This window comes from Microtus oregoni, unplaced genomic scaffold (genome assembly GCF_018167655.1).
Source record: "Microtus oregoni isolate MIOR12 unplaced genomic scaffold, Mior012 000032F_ref0000030, whole genome shotgun sequence".
NCBI lineage: Eukaryota > Metazoa > Chordata > Mammalia > Rodentia > Cricetidae > Microtus > Microtus oregoni.
Window position 1 is genome coordinate 7,439,781 of NW_024543091.1, and position 17,559 is coordinate 7,457,339.

Below are 17,559 nucleotides of genomic sequence, written 5' to 3' on the forward strand. Positions count from 1 at the left end.
GCAATGGTCAGATTAGGACTTCGTTTAGAGTAAGACGTGTGTTTAGCTAGTTAGCTCTCCTGTGAAAACATGCATCATAATGGCTGTGCGCGTGTTTAGCTAGTTAGCTCTCCTGTGAAAACATGCATCATAATGGCTGTGTTTCTGATTTTAAACTCGCACTTAGCACTGGTGCAGGAAAAAGCTATCTTACTGTTTTATGGCCTGAGATCTGTGCCCAGCCAGTTGCAATGAAGTCGTATACCAGTTTACCTACTACCCTATTGGTAAGGCAGCTCCAAGTGTAGAGGGAAATACACAGCAAATGTCAGCTGCATCAGAACAAATCAATAAAAAAAAAAAAAGAAGCACCCAGAGGTGTATGCATTGTCTGATGGGACCAAAGACAGTGAGTGCCACATAGATCTACAGCATCTTCAGGAAGATGCTGAGCTAAACCACTGAAAAACTAACCATGACCTACCAACCTGACTTGTGTGCTGATAGTCTGAGTGTTAAAAACATAGAATCCGATATGAATTAGTTAGTTAAAAGCCTAGCCCAGCACAGTGTGAGTTCTCAACCATGTGCTTCTGTGCAAAGCAAATTACTTATAAGAAAGGAAACCAGCAAGAATGGCTGTTCGTTGATTGCATGTAGAGTTATAACTACAATGAACGTGTTTATAGAATAAAGGGAGTGAGGTTTACTGTAAAACAGATTTGAACACTACATTGCAAACATAAATAGAAAAACTGAGGATTTTGGTCATTGCAGACCTCATAACACTAAAACAGGTTTTCCAGGGCCAGCCCTACCTGCCTCCTCTCTCATATCAGAGCAATTTTTGTGTAGTTAATATTAGCACAAATGCTTTTTCGGCTCCCCTGCTTCCTAGCAACCACGGTCGAGTATCTGCTTGTTAATCTGCATTTGTTGGGGAAGGGGGAGAAAAACCAGAACAGAATTCCCAGTGAATCTGTAAGAGCCCTGAAGCATGGGGTACACCCAGTAAGCTCTGTGCTGATTTCGTGAGGGCAATGTGCGGTCTGCAGTGTCAGCTGTCTGACCTTGCTGTCCTTTCGGCCACAGGCTAGAGAAGATGTGATCCACATGCTGAAGACAGAGAAAACCAAGCCCGAGGTCCTAGAGGCACATTACGGATCTGCAGAGCCAGAGAAAGTGCTTCGGGTCCTGCACCGAGATGCCATCCTCGCTCAAGAGAAGTCCATAGGAGAAGACGTCTATGAGAAACCCATCTCAGAGGTAAAACGGGGTACCAGAGAGCCTCCCTAGTGAGAAACTGCATAGATCTTCCTTCTATATGCTTTGATGTTTTTTCCCAAATGCAAAATTGTTATGATGCCCTAATGCAGAATTAAATATAGTTAAGTAATTCATGGGCTGTACTAGGTAAGTTCTGATGGAAGTTTCAAACTTTTACTTAAATATGCTTCAGGTTAGAAATATATTTTTCTATATGACTAGGAATGTTATATGCCCTTGAAATACATTATTGATTTACCCCTCTCAGAAATAGCACATTTAAAAATGTGAGGTGCTTGCTAGTTCTCACTTTGAGGAAGTGCTGCTATGGTAAGACCTGGTCCCCTTGAGCAGGTGCTCCCTAAGCACATACTTTGTGCCAACAGTACATGACATAGAACAAGAGGGCTGATGAAGCCAGGGTTTCGTGAAGATGGGATCCACAGAGAAGCAGCAGCCTGGTGCAGGATTTGCAAGACCTCACTCTAAGAACTGTACTCTTTAAATGTCCTCAAGAGAGTCCCTGTGTTTAGCATGGACCCCTCCTATATTTTCTCTAGAAATTCAGATCATTACAAGCCTTATATTATGACAGTGATGATTACTACCCAGAAGAGGTCTGCTCCATGTACATGATGACACCTTAACTTTTCTGAGATCAGGAAGATGTTATCCAGTTTCTGTGAAATAATGTAATGGCCTCAAATTTAGGGAGTCCACCCCTAGAAGGCCAGCAGGTAAATTATAACACTATGAACCGGGTATGATAGCACAAGCCTGTAATTCCAGCACACAGGAGGCTGAGGCAGGGGGATTGTGAACTTGAAGCCTGCCTGGGCTGCATAACAAGACTGAGTCTCAAACAACAAAGCAAAAACATTAAGGCTGTGATGGCTAGTTTATAAAGCCTGTTGTCATGGAGAAATACCAGAAGGTGGTGGCACACCGGTTCCCTTTCAATGTTCTCCATCAAGTTGTAGGCCCCTAGACCAGAGTCACAATGTACAGTCACTGCGTGTGAAGTCAAACACTAAGCTCTTCCCCGGCTTTGCTCCCTTAGCTGGACAGACTGGAGGAGAAGCAGAGGGAAACATACCGCCGCATGCTGGAGCAGCTGCTGCTGGCAGAGAAGTGTCACAGGCGCACCGTGTACGAGCTGGAGAACGAGAAGCACAAGCACACTGACTACATGAACAAGAGCGACGACTTCACCAACCTGCTGGAGCAGGAGCGTGAGAGGTAACTTGCACAGACACTGCCTATCTCTGGGTCCCTGCCATTTCCTGGCTGGCCCGCAAGAGAGGCCAGGCTCAAAGCACTAGCTGGAGCACTAAGGCAAGGGAAGGAAATTCAGGGGATTCACATAGGAAAAGACTTCACATACAATATGGACAAGGGATGGGCAGAGTGGACAACGCTGTCTCATTACTGACTTCAGTGGGTTGCTTCATGTTTTTCTCCACTTGTGATGATGTTGGCTGTGGGCTTCTCATACACAGTTTTTATTATGTTGAGTTATGTTCACTCTAGCTTGACATTCTCTGCGAGAACAATCTTCAGCCTGTGGATCACAGCCCTACTGGGGTTGCACATCAGATATCCTGCATATCAGATATTTACATTACAATTCATAACAGTAGCAAAATTACAGTTATGAAGTAGCCACGAAATACTTTTGTGGTTTGGGTCACCACAACTTGAGGAAAGGGTCACGGCATTAGAACGGTTGAGAACCACTGCTCAAGAACTTTTACCAGGAAGACATGTCATATTGTCAAAGGCTTTTTGTATAGTTATTGAGGTGATCATGTGACACTTAGGCAGGTGTTGTTGTGGGGGTAGGGAGACTTACCTGAGATTATCACATGACTGTGCTTAGGGTGCACATAAACATGGTGCAGCATTCTCACCAGGATGTTTAGCTTGGGGTGCGCATAAGCATGGTACAATATTCTCACCAGGATGTTTAGCTTGGGGTGCGCATAAGCATGGTACAATATTCTCACCAGGATGTTTAGCTTGGGGTGCGCATAAGCATGGTACAATATTCTCACCAGGATGTTTAGCTTGGGGTGCGCATAAGCATGGTACAATATTCTCACCAGGATGTTTAGACCCTGAAAATCACAAAGCCGAAAAGAAAGCCCCTTCATTTGAAAGCTTTATTACACATTGACTATAATATGAATTAAAATAATTTACATTATTGAAATAATGTAAAATTTCTCTTTGGGGTTGAAATCAATTTTTCAGAAAGGTAAATTCTTACTGTTAATTATAAGTGAAGCTTCCCCATTAATACCAATGTAGAACATCTTAATATTAGGTATATATAAATGACTACTTTTTTAACTTTTAAAGCATCACATGCCTTTTTTTTTTTTTTTTACTATATATGTATGAGTGGTTTGCCTACATGTATGTGTTACCACATGCATGCCTGGAGTCCCTGGGGATGTCAGAAGAGGGCCTCAGAGTCCTTGGAACTGGAGTTGCAGATGGTTGTGAGCTGCTATGTGGGTGCTATAAAAGAAACCCTCATCTTCAACAAAAGCAACAATTGCTCCTAACTGCTGAGCCATCTCTCCAGCCCTAGGCTGCACACTTTAAAACTTTAAGAAACCAAACAAAAACTGAGTGTGTTCTACCATGATTCTCCTGACTTAGGTCCTCGAGCCCTGATTGGGGGCAGTGAGGAAATGAAGAAATGACAGACACACACACACACACACACACACAGAAAAACTGATTAGCTGGGGGTGGTGCACGCTGATGGACCAGCACCTACCACTGCTACAACCTGGAACCTTTGCGTGTTCATTCTGTGCAGCCCAGGGGAGGGCCAGTTAGTCTCTGTAGGAGTTGCTCCGCTGGCAGCTAGTTTAATGCTGTAAACATCCAGGAGGAGGAAGCTGCCCTTGCCAGTTTTTGTACAAACCCATCACTGTCCCACAGTGCCCAGGAGGAAGGCTTTCTTATCCCTCTGAGCCTCCCCAGGGAAGGTTGACACTCCTCTAGCGCTGAGGCACTGGGGTCCTAGACGTGGCTCTCCCCGGGTCAGCAATACACATTCCCTAGACTTCACCCATTCACGGCTTCCTCTGCTCCCTAATAGGCGCTCTCACACCCATTCTTGTAACACTGTTTCCTCAAACCAGAGGCTGCCACACAGGAAGCGGAGGACCCGCCCCCCCCCACTGCCTCCATTTAGTAAGGCTTTCTATTTAGTTGTTGGACTCACTCTTTTAAGTTATTTTTCTCCTGTCCTTCATCCACATGGTTGCTTCTTGGACTTCTACAGTGTTTGAAACCACTGACACTGAACCGCCCATAATCCCAGCCTTTGGTAGAGGCAGAAGAATCAGGGCCAGCCTCAGCAACAGAACACGTCCAAAGTCGGGCTGTGCTACATGAAACCTTGCCTCAGTAGCCAAAGTCAATGAATGATACAGAACAGGTTGCATTTATAAAGACTTTTTAAAAAATGTAACTGGCAATGTTACCTCTTCCTGGATGCAGAACTTCCTGGGGAGGAAGAAAACGAAAGAAAACAATGAAATTTTGTGTCCTGCACTCCTAATTTATAGCTTCTTTGTGGTCCATTTAAGTGGAGTAAGCGAAAGCTGGATGGCTTCCCGTTTAAACAGGCGAGCTGGTTTGGCCTTTCCTGGGAGAATAATCCCCTTCCCCCAATCTCTGAGTTATAGGGCCTAGTGAACAAAGTCCCATGTGTCCAAAGCGCGGCAGATGGGAAGCCCTGCTAGGGCGAAGTGATCTTCCTCCCCCAGCTCCCTGGCCTCCCAGCACTAGAGAGGTAGAGCCTAGTCTTGGCTACATAGTGAATTAGAGGACACCTTGGGCTATCTGAGATCCTACTACCCAGGAGCCAGAGAGATGGCTCCAAGGTTAAAAGCACTTATTGCTCTTATAAGGGACCCTAGTTCAGTTTCCAGCACCCACGGCTCAGAACCATCTGCAGGGCTTCCTTTGCCCTCTTCTGGCCTCTGCAGGCACTGAACACAGTAAACGCTCCAGACATGTGCAAATGAAACACTCATGTGCATGGTTAAAAAACCCAAACGGGAACAAGTATCACAAACCAGGTTCTAACCACAATATAAATTCATGTACCTATAACAGTCATCTGGTTAGATGCTTGCTGTAGGAGTACTGTCAGGAAAAACATAGCAACACGTTTGCTGCCAACTCTTTAAAATGTCTGAAACCGATGGGTATGTCCATGCGATATAATGACAGAGGTAGTGAGTGGGTGGGGGGAACCTATGGAAGAACACTGGCCTAACAAAATACAAAACCCAGGATGTGACCTACGACACCACAGAAATATATATATCACATCAAATATCTGAAATGAAGCATTTCATATAACTTTAGAGCACCGGTATAAATTATTTTTGAGCACTTTGTAAACTGTTTAGAACCAACTGTCTGTCCATCCTTCCTGTGATTTCTCTGTTGAAGCTGACTGCCTGAAGCGGCGCCAGTACACTTAGAAGTGAGTTTGATCTGGCTGTGTGGATGGGAGAATCGCCTCTGCTGTTTCTTCTCTGTTCTGTGCTGAGAGAGTAACCAGAAAACTATAGCTTGATGGAGAGCTCTGCCGTGCTCCATCGACAGCATCAGACTTCATGGAGAGCTCTGCCATGCCATGCTCCGTCTACAGCATCAGGCTTGTTTATTCGCCAGCAGCAGTTCTCCTCCTTGTCTTTCTGGGCAGGTTAATAAAGGGTTGCCTCTCCTGAGTAAGGTACTATGCGTGCAGTATTAGGAGTCAGGTAATATTAGAAATCGTGACAAGCCTTCCACGCTGTCATCAGCTGACATCACTGGGGAATGTCACCCAGCTTTTGCATGTATGGGAAGAATTTGTTAGGGATTTTAGTTTGCTTTGGTCTATAACTCTTTACTGACTGAAGCACAGTGCACTTGTACCTTATTAAACACCCGGTAGGCTCCTCAGAGCTTAGACTGGCACTCTGAATTCCTCTCGCATTTGAAGCGTGACTGGCTATCTGGCAGTGGAAAAATGAGGTTTGGAAACCACATGACCAAAAGGCTCCAGGTCAGTCCTTTTGAAACAATCATTTTTGTTTAGATCTTCTGGGGAGCAGGCAGGATATCGGGTTGCCCATGTTGTAGCCCTGCCTCTTTGGCTCCCCAGCTTCTCTCTCCCTATCTCTATCCTCCCTCTCCTTGTTCTTCAGCCTCTCTCTCTGTGAGTTTTCATCCTGCTTTCCTGAGACTGGAACACAAAACAGCCACACTAGTTAGCCATACAGGTCAGACAGTGGTGGCACATACCTTTAATCCCAGCAGCCAAGCCACTAGGGAGCTCTTGCCGCTATGAAATCTTTAGACTGAAAGAGAGCAAGTTCCTGTCTCATTCTCCTTTATATTCCTCTCTAGTGCTGGGATTAAAGGTGTGCACCTGGTTTCTGTGGCTAACTAGTGTGACTGCTGGGATTAAAGGTATGTGCCTCCACTCCCTGGTCTATAAGGCTGAATAGTGGGTCTGCTTTGCATTCTGGTGTTCAGGCAAGTTTTATTCATGAAATATCACTACCCAAAATATACAGTATTTTACTTAGGGTGTATTTTGCTGGGAGTGATTATGTAGTGAAGCCTTATGTTTATGGGAGAGCTAAATAAAGCCTTCTAAACCATCATCTTGTTATTGCCCTTTGAGTGTAAAGACAATATGTGCAGAAATTATTTTTCACATTTCAGGGATTATTCAATTCATACAATACAAGTGTTCTACAAATTAATTACTGCAAATGGACACTAAGTTGTTCTGTGCTTCCTTATTATGTTAAAAGATTGGTCATACTTTATTATCACCATACATTGCATATTTATTTACCTCTACACATAAGGGTCCCAAGTTGGAAAGAGAAGACAATATGAAAAAGGTACTGTTTAGTTTGGAATTTTAGTAAAAAAGATGAAAGTATCTTGTTGCATTAAGTAAGATTGGGTAAAGAAGGATTTCTTGCTTAACAATATACGTTATTCAGTTTGGCCCATGTGTTTGGCCTTGATCTTTGAAAGCATAATTCTGAGCAGATGGTATCACCTCTAGAGTTTGTACTTTATCCTCTGTCTGGGCTCCATGGCTTGTGAGGGTCACCAGGGCACCTCCACAAATGTCAGACTAGAACACAGTTACATCAAAAAGTGTGTGTGGGTGCTGTCTAAATCTATCCTTTTCAACACAGGTTGTAAAGCTTTTGGATTTTACAGGCTCAGCTGGGAACAACATAAATGATGACATCATCACGTAATATTGCAGCAAGGTTTCCAAGTACATGTTCATTGTTTTGAATAACTGTGCAAATCAGAATCTCAAAAGAAACTCTTTCACCTTTGTAGTAGGGAGTGCCCAGAGGAGGGACCTGAGTGGAGGAGAAGCCCCTTTAACTTAGTGTGAGGGTGGGCACTTTCCTGCTGATCTGTGGGGTAGTCTGTGCTGGTCTAAATTTCAGCTGTGGTTGTCTTTCACTGTCGAGAAGGGCGATAAAAATGTTTTCTAGATTATAGGACTTACCCTGGCTAAGAGAGATTTAGGGTCAACGTATTTGGACTTTGTTTCCCTTTCCGGTAGAAATCAGTACCTGACATATTCAAGGCAGGCTCTCCACCGTGGAACTACAGCCCCAACCTGTCATACATATTTAAACTCCTTTCCCTTTCTTTCTCTCTCTCTCTCTCTCTCTCTCTCTCTCTCTCTCTCTCCCCCTTCCCTTCCTTCCTTACTTCTTTCATTTTTTAAATTAGTTCTTTGAGAATTCCATTCACTGCATTTTGATCATATTCACGTCTCCTCCCACATCCTTTTGCCCTTCTCTACCTACTGAACTTTTATGTCCTCTTGTTGAACAGCGTTGGAGGAGAGGGCTTAAGAGAAAATTGGACAAGAATGCACTTCATTGTTTCAGGGTCTAATAAACCATGAAAAATGTCAGTGTCCTTACTCGGCAAGAACTCTAAGAGAAGCAAATGATACCTGAAATTTAAATGTGTGCAATAATGAATGAGAACTCAGTCATGTGAATTGGTCATATTTACAGAAGCACTCGTTTTCAGTCAAACTTTGAGGGTTGTTTCCTTTCATTAGGCTATTATTTGGGATAATACCTAATAGCTCCCAAAACACTAAGTTGCTCTTTCACCAAAGAGGCCAAGAAATATTTAGAAATTGTATTTTTCAAGAGGATGTTTTTTATTTTATTTTATTTTATTTTTACTTTTCCTAGTAAACTCTGGTTACAACCAGACGGTTAAGTGAACAGTTATCTAGATAAAGGTCACAAAAGTCTCCAACTCAAATGCTTTCTGAGCCAGACAATAACAAAATAAAATAGACCCAGTACTTCAGTTCATGACGTTTACTCATAGGGACCGCTGGCTTTGACTTCCATGGAAAATTCAAGTTCAGCGCAGACTGTTTGACTCTACTAGAGAGTGGGCCAGACTGATGTCACTTCTCCTCTCCTTGCCTCTCTCTCTCCTTTCTTCTGTCATCACACCCCCCTCCCTCCTTCCTGCCTTCTCTCCTTTCCTCCCTCCTTCCTTCTTTCCTTCTAGCAAAGGAAGAGCTCTGATTGTAGTAATACATTTCCATGTTTCAACATCGACTCAAGTTTATCTCTGAAGCATCTAGTTTGGAACCGTTGATGACGTAGACACAAGAGAAACTAGGGTCTATACCGTGTCCTGGCATGAGACCCCCACTAAATAACGTACTGTGCTTGATAGTGACCACCTAGCCCTCTGTGGGGGTCTCTGGAGGCATTGTGAAAGAAAAGATGAAGTAAAACAACAGAAGACAAACTGTGAAAGGCAAAGTGGAACAAAACAGCAGCATCCTACTGGAACATGGGAATGTAGGAGTCAAGAATAACCTCACCAGGCTTAGGATGCAGTGGACATGCAGCCTGGGCATATTTGCCAGCCATGGAGACAGTTTCCTGTAATAATTCACTTTGGAGTATATTCTAAAAATGCTCATCGTTAGTTTTGACATCATTTTGTCTATGTTCTGTCAGAAAGTACTGCTGAGTGGTAATAACCGAGTCTTTTAACCTTGTGATGTCTGTCACCTGTCCCATTTGAACAGCCAACCAAGTGCAGCCACTGACAAAAAGGAAAGATCCTCAGCTAGAGAAGAGTCACTATCTTGTCATTTGGGTTTTAGAAGCAAGGATTTGGGTTATTTTCCAGGGCTGCTAGTATTAGTGAGGGTATGTAATCAAGTAGTTACCACTTCCATCACTTATTTTCCATCCTGGTAAGATAAAATGCTAATCCAAGAGGACAGAAACAAGTGGCTATGTAAGGGGGTGCATGGTCTGAACAGCTGGCTTTAGGCTGGGATACCATTCAACGGCTGGGCACATGCTCATCATGTAGGAAGCACTGGGTTCAAATTCCAGCACCAAGAAACCATCCATCCATCCATCCATCCATCCATCCATCCTCTATCCATCATCCACCCTCCACCCATCCATCCATCTATCCATCCATCCACCCATCCATCCACCCATCCTCTATCCATCCATCCACCCATCCATCCATGCATGCACCCATCTATCTATCCATCCATCCATCCATCCATCCATCCAAACAAACAAACAAAAAGTATTTGTTTAATTTTGGGGGGCTAGAAGGCAAAGATATAGAGTAATATAAACCCCAGATAGATTAGATGTAGGAAATTTGAGATTAAAGGGATTCTTAGATGGGGTTCAAAGATGCCTTAGTGTGTGTGTATTTTCATAACAGATACTTTAGACTGGATGGCTTAAACAAGAGCCGTTTATTTTCTCAAAGTTCTATAGCCTGGAAATCTGAAATCGGCATTCTAGAATGATTGGGCTTGATGGAGTTCCTTTTGCTTGGTTCAAGATGGCTGCCTCCTCATCAAGTGCTTCCTTAGTTAAAGGGGAGAGATGGGGCGGGAAGTGGAGAGAGAAATGTGAATCATTTTGTAGGAGGGTCACATTAGGACCCCTTCTTTTTGACCGACTTCATTTCCTCCTCGAAACTGTATCTCTAAAAGCAGTCCGATCCGGGATTAGAGCTTTGACATATGAATTCAGGAAGGGAAAGAGGACAAAATCCACAGTTAAGCACTATGGGGACCTGGTGACATGTGGTTCTCCCTCCAAGAGTGGAGAGATGGAGTAAAATGCCGGGTATTAGCTACATCAAGTGACTGAAGTATACCCCCGAGTAGCCATTTCTTCTACTTGTCTTTTTATATTAAACACTTGAAGGAAAACTATGTAAGTTTCTGGAAATTGGAATTTACATAGTATCAAACTTAGATATCTTGAAGATAATGCAGAGTATCCAAAAAAAGTGAAGTCTTGGTAAAGAGCACTTGTTGCCCTTACAGAGGACCTAGATTTGTTTCCCAGCACCCACAAGGTGGTTCCAGAGGGATCCAATGACTTCTCCTTACCTCCTTTGTCACCAAGCATGCACATGGCATGCAGAGATACATCACATGTGGGCATGACATTCACACATAAAATGAAATTATAAATCTAATTTTAGCTTTTTAAAAAAGTAAACTCTTGCTTGAACGTGATTTTTTAATTTAATCATAGATGAACTCCAAGAAATGGAAAACTTAAAACAAACAGTTGGAGAAGCCACAGATGACACTTTATCAACTTAGATACTTTGAAGGCAATGCAAAGGATCAGAAAAGCCATGGAAATCTGTGTATTTATAACATGTTGTTCAAAATCAGTTGACAAAGGTGGGTAGGAATTAAAGGCTGTTGCCCCCGTTGTCTTCTGTGTGTACACGTGAGCATGTTGTAAACAGGGTTATTTCCCTCTGGCCTGGTCTGCCTTTTCTTCTCATAAGAAATAGCCATAGAACAGTTTTGGTTATTGTCCATGGAAAACATAGCATTTACTTTGTAACTTTCCAAAAGACAGATAAACCCTATGTAATAAAAACTACATTAGAGAAATAAAACATAATTGTAAAAAAATATAGCTGGAAAGCAAAAAAAAAGCAGTATTTTGATTTTTTAGCCACAGAATTTTATGAAAAATTTAATATGTGGTAACTTTAAGTATCAGTTGGAAGAAAGCCGCTACAATAATGTTGCCAAGGCTGTAAATTTTCACTATATTTCTGTAGTTTCTTATGCTTAAAAAAATAATAAATAAAAAAGAAATGATGGGAGATTCTTTAAATCTTGAAAAGAATTATGGGTAAGCACAAGTTGGTCTGACTGTTACAATAATGTAGAGAATAAATTCTTTTTCCAACAGCTGCATGAAAACAAACTGCTTTAAATGGTGGAAAAAATGAAGAAAAGAAACCCTGATGTTGGGAACTGAGCCAATCAATAATGCACACATGATTCACAGATTTGCATGTTACTTCCCGGCGTCCAGATACAAATTTCCTTACACATGATCCACAGATTTGCATGTTACTTCCCAGCGTCCAGATACAAACTTCCTTACACATGATCCACAGATTTGCATGTTACTTCCTGGCGTCCAGATACAAATTTCCTTACACATGATCCACAGATTTGCATGTTACTTCCCGGTGTCCAGATACAAATTTCCTTACTTGCAAAGTCTAGTACAGGCTCACTTTCTAATGTCTAGGTTCAAAAGTTGATTTGAATATTACAATGAAAATATACAAATAAAAACGGAAGTCTATTTTCTGGTTAATCAGCAAGCCCTCAGGAGCTGGAGCAGATGAGGTTTTACAGTCATTCAGTGAAAGTCATCAGGAGGGCTGGAGACACAGTGGCTAAAAGCACTGACTGCTGTTTCAGAGGTTCCGAGTCCCATTCCCAGCGTCCACATGGTGGTTCACAGCCATCTACAGTGGGATCTGGTGCCCTCTTCTGGAATAAAGGCATATGTGCAGACAGAGGACTCATCTACATAAAACAAATGATGGTACTCTACAGTTTCCGCTCGTGATTACAGCCTCAGTGGCTACCCAGATGTTGGAATGCCAACCTCGAATACCACTTCCTACCAACTTGCTTTCTGATGCTCTGATCTAGACATAGATTCTGTTGTCTGTACTACAGGCAGTTGTAAAGTTGAATGTAATGATCTATCTGACAAGTTTTATGTCAGAGCACAAAAAAACAGCTTTCAATATAATTTTTTTGAATTAACTGAAGCATTAGCAAGATGTCTAAGTCCCAGACAGAGAACAGGGATTCAAATCTCAGAAACAACTGACTTCGATGTGGCAAATTGCAACCTTTGGCCACAGACATCATTTTGAGTGGATGTTGTCTTTCAGCACTGTGGATAAAATCAGATATTAAAAAGGGATTACGTTGCATCACTCTGTTGGATGGCAAACTCTGGAGTGTTGCTCTGAGCTGACAGCCAGCTGCCACCATTAGAAGACCAGGTCAGTGTGTTTTACACTCCATACGCCAAGAAAGAGCTCAGGAAAGGCTGGGGAAGCTGTGCTGTGTGTTAGGACTTCAGTGAGGATTCCATCGCATTTCCATTCTTGCCTGGTGTTCAGGGAGGAAGAAGGCCCTCAGATTGGCATTACACATCCTGTACTGAGAGGGAACTGCAACTTGGACAGGGGTCTTTCAAATGTGTGCAGTTTCCTCCCCTCTGGCTCCTTAACCAAGGGTGCAGTCTCCTCTTCCAGGTATGCTTGTGTTTGGAAAGTGCTTTGTGTTGGTGAAAGATTTGAACAGGAAAGATCAATCAAAGGTTGGGTCTTCACGCTCAATGCACAACATGTTTGGTTCTTAGATGTGAGCTCCTAGACACTAGTTAAATAATATCCAGAGGCTGCGTTAGAGCTCCAGCTGCAACTCAACTAGAGGTCAACTTTTAGTCTTAACTGCTTCCTCTCAAGTTCAGAAATACTGTATATAAGGATTTACTTCCTATTTCTGTATAGCTCCTGTATGCATAGTAAGAATTTGCTAAATGCTTATTTTTTTTGTTTTGCTTATTGTTTACTTGTCTGCTTATGTTGAGACAAGGTCTCACCTATCCCAGCCTGGTCTCAAACTTCTGTAGCTGAGGAATGCCTTGAACCTTTGATGGTCCTTTGCTTCCACCTTCCAAGTCCCAGGATTGCAGACATGCTCCGCCATACCTAATTAAACAATTTTTCTGTTTTGTGAGACAGGATTCCATGTTGCCCAAACTGGCTTTGAACCCAATATGTAGCCGAGGTGACCCCAAACTCCTGCTCATCCTGCCTGTATAACTGGAATGCTGGAGTTGGCCTTACCTGTCCCCGCAGACTCCAGTTTTGGTCTTGGTGTTTCTCTCCATGCTGGTGCCTGCACTTCCCCTCATTGTCCTCTCTCCCTGTGGTAGGATCACAGATGCCCAAGGCTTCTGAGCATCACTTTCTTCCCGGGACATATCTCCATGAAAGCCTAACTCAGAACAAATTGTTAACAGTGTGACCTGCAGATTCCTTCCTACAACACAAAGGAAAAGCGTGCTCTTAAAAGAAAATAGAGGAAAAGGTGCTCTTGCCCATTCTTTCTGCTGCCTGTCATCTCCACCTTCCATGTGCTGGGATGACAGCTCAGTTTTAGTTTTAGCCTCTCCTTAAATGAGTAAGAAAACACACTAACCTGATCTGGAGAATAAAGGTCTATGGCTCTTCCACATCTAATATGGGAGGATAGGGGACAGCATTTTGCTATCCTTAGCCTTAATCATTTCTTACAATGTCACCAAATTCTGTGCTCTAATCCTGCAAGTGTTCTGACTTCATGCCCTGGACTATATACCCTGATCCTCCCTCCAGGACTTCCTAATTTGCTCAGTCAGTTCTCCACTGCTTTTTGGTTTGTCTGATAACTCCTGATATTTGTAACTCGTAGGAGTTTGGGGTTGTATTTGTCTCAAAGAAAGAGGCATAGTTGCATGTAACAACACGTTTGCGTGAAATGCATAATGCATCTTTAGACTTCCAGGAGGAGATCCTGGAAGAAGACTTCTCTACCTCTACTGAGAACTTCACCTCCAGACTATCATCCTGTGGTCCTGTTCTTGCATGCTCACTCTACCTGGCTCCTCTCTGCATCCACCCCTCACAATACAGAGCAGAACCTAAGATGAAACACAGTATGCTGGCAAGTGGCCAGCCACCACACACAAACTTCCTGGTTACCATAAGCTAAGATAAGCTAGGTCTTCCTCACAAATGCTTGGGAGTTCTGTCCATGATCAGCTGGAATAAAGAGCAATCCTGAGAAGACTTGACTTTGTGCCATCTCTTCCCGTCATGAAGCCCTGGGGAAGCCAGATAATGCTCTGTCTTCAGATTTAGCACTCTGAAAAGTTAGGACCATTCTTGACCCACTTAAGACTCAGTCTGGAGAACCAAAATCCCATGAATACTATCCACATACACTATAGAACACTGGAGCATACATTTCAGTTAATCTGTATTCAAAAGTTTAAGAAAGGCCAATGTTGTTCTTTCTGCGGGGTTGGAGAGAAAACAGGAGACACACAGCGGTCCCACGTGGGTGAACTTTAATGGGGGGGGGGTGACGACAGGTGAGGGACGGGGGTGAAGAGACGAAAGGAAAAAGGGGCGAGTTATGGCGTCCTCCCGTTTTTAAAGGGGGATCCAGGTGCGTCTGAGAGAATGTCCTGTGCATGCGTGGCTTTCCATTGAGCTGGGATCTGTAATTCGGTGAGATGCTGGGAACTGTAGTCCAGCGGCCTTGTCTCCAAAAGGAACAGCAGCCACTATTTATAGAAAAAAGCTAGTCTTTAAATGAAGCAATGTTTGTTTAACTTATTAAATGATAAGTTTAAAGTAAGACTAAAAGTTGTGCGTTTCATGTAAAGTATCTATATGTCCATCCTGACAGACCATTTGGATGCTAAATATGCTTTTCCAACTCAATGTGTCCTAAAAAGAACTGTTGGCTACTTGCTAAACTCCATTCCTCCTGGAGTGGCTATTTCTGCAAGCACCGTATTCTAATTGCTCAGATCAAAATCCTGATTATTCTTTATCTCTCAGCCTCCCCAATGCAGATACCAGCCTGTACTGAGTAAACTCTATGGCTTAGCAGTTTGAAAGAGTGAGGGCACTTTACACACATCTTTTCTTTACCTCACATGCTTCCTCTTCAACTTCAGCTTTCTCCCTAGTGCATTTTGCTCCGTGTTGAACACAATTCCTGCTTCAAAGAGGCCTGCCTTGCCAGCCCAGGTCAGCCCCACCCCTTCTTCTCACAGCCCCAAAGTAAATCTGCACAATTATGAACTGTGTATGGGAAGAATGACGTCATCGCCCAGTGGTTCCAAGCTGCTTTATTACACAGCATCCACCTTGCTCTGTTCTGATGTCAGGGCGGGAATGTGATGGTTAATTCCCTGTGGAATAAGGGGCTGAGCAGGGCCTGCTGCTGGGGAGCAGCCTTGAGTGCCTTGTTTGTACTAAAAACAAACAAGCAAACAAGCAAAAAAAAAAAAAAGCTACCTGCTGTGACTTAAACGGTGCAGCCACTTCAGAGCACACGCTTTTCCTTGGCAATGAACCCCTTTTCTTCAGAGTTACTGCACAGCCCCTCAGAAGCTGGACGGGGACATTTGCAGCGTCCTGACCAACTGACAGGGGCTATAGGGACAACAGACTTTTAGTTCGCGGCTGCTGCTTTTACCCAATGTGGATGGTGACAACCCTCGAAAATCACATTTATTGTGACTTTTGCTGATGCTTCAGAACCTTTGGCTGAAACGGGACCAGGATGCACCTCGTTGTGTTATGATGAGCACTGATTTTCTGATGGAGGGGGAAATCCCTTATTTCTTACCATCAGTTTAACTGATGTGTCCTGAACACTTTGAACGGGAAGCCTTGCTGAGCGTGTAGTTGCTAATTTACAATTCTTGATAAGCCAAAACAAAGCAGAACATTCTATGCTTATTTCAAGCTAAATGTTGCTTCCAGTGTTATTGTTGTTCTGGTTTTATGCCTGTGCCGCTCATCTTTCCCTCTGCAATGTGAAGTCTGGTGAGAGCTGGCAGTGAGCAGAATGTAAAAAGACTCTAAAAGCTGTTCTGAAACACTTTAGAGCAGCAGTGATAACAGATACTTAAGTAAACAGGCTTGATTTCCAACACGGCACGGGAGTAAGCTCGGATTGTATTAAACAACCATGAAAATAAGTTCAGCTTTAGCTTTTTTTTTTTTTTCAAAATGTTGAGGAACATTGATTTCCGCAAAACATGTCAAAATAAACAGTTTAGAGTCAGTGCTCAGTGGGGCTGGAGGGCGCTGTGTCTCAAAAAAGAGTCTAGTTTTCAAGGTGTTGTTTTAGATTCCCATGGCTTATTCTGAATACGAATGGCGTGGTCTGCGCTGTCAGAGTGCATCTGTGTAACCCCACTTTTTAGCAAAGTTTTGTCTCTGTGCTGAACGTGACCAGATTCCCAACTTCAGCAGTGATGGAGACCTTAGGTTCACCACTGGCCCACCTGCCTGCCTGCCTGGATCTTTAATTCCCACTCCCTTAACTTGTAAAACTGACTACCCTTCTGAAAGCTGAAATGGGTTCAGCTTTCTTTCTTGTCTGGATTAAGAATAGTCAAAAATCAATATAAAATTAAGAATGATATTTTAGAGTTTTAGGATTTTGACTTTTGATTCCCCCCGCCATTAGCCTTCAAGTTGTCCCGAGATTGACTAAAATAATAACTAGGTAGATCTTAATATAATTATGAAAGTATTTGATAAACCTTCATTTTAGCATATTTTAAGTTTTTCAAAAGTGCAATGGCAATACATTCTGAAGAGGAGGGGTGTAAGGTGTTTCCCGCCCGATAAGCCTCTCCATTGACGCAGTAATCCAAATCAGACCAAATCAAGCCGAATTAGAAAAAGCCCAGGTTTAATAGATGCCAGCACTCCCTGGTGGCCCTCTGGGAAACCATGGAGAGGGAAAAGGAAAACCTGAAAGACCACATGTTCTGTCTCTGGGAGACAGTTTAAATAACCTGTGGGAGTGGTCTTGACCCTCTCTGGGGAGGGGGTCACTGTTTGGCAGGTTTTCTCGGAGGTGGAGTCTGGACTGAGGCAACTCCCAGGGGAGAGGGCTTGAAATGGAACTTTCCACTCAAACATTCCAAAATATTTGCCAGGGGCTGGGCTGAAGCCCCACCCAAACATTCCAGACTCTTTGGATAAAAGGGAGACAGGGGCCTGGGGTGATGCTTCCAACCAAACATCCCAGACTCCTTGGCTATAGGAGGCACCAGCTCAAGACTTGCTACTTCC

At 43.2% G+C, this 17,559-nt stretch overlaps 1 protein-coding gene across 2 annotated transcripts in view; it reads left to right on the forward strand.

Annotated features, from left to right (window-relative positions):
- The window catches only part of Filip1 (filamin A interacting protein 1), a 150,970-nt gene that overhangs the window by 111,109 nt on the left and 22,302 nt on the right, over positions 1-17,559 (forward strand). For both annotated transcript variants that reach the window (XM_041679846.1, XM_041679845.1), the window contains exons 3-4: positions 1,072-1,245; positions 2,306-2,484. In XM_041679846.1, the coding sequence (XP_041535780.1) occupies positions 1,072-1,245; positions 2,306-2,484 (353 nt within the window). The remainder of the gene's footprint in view (positions 1-1,071; positions 1,246-2,305; positions 2,485-17,559) is intronic.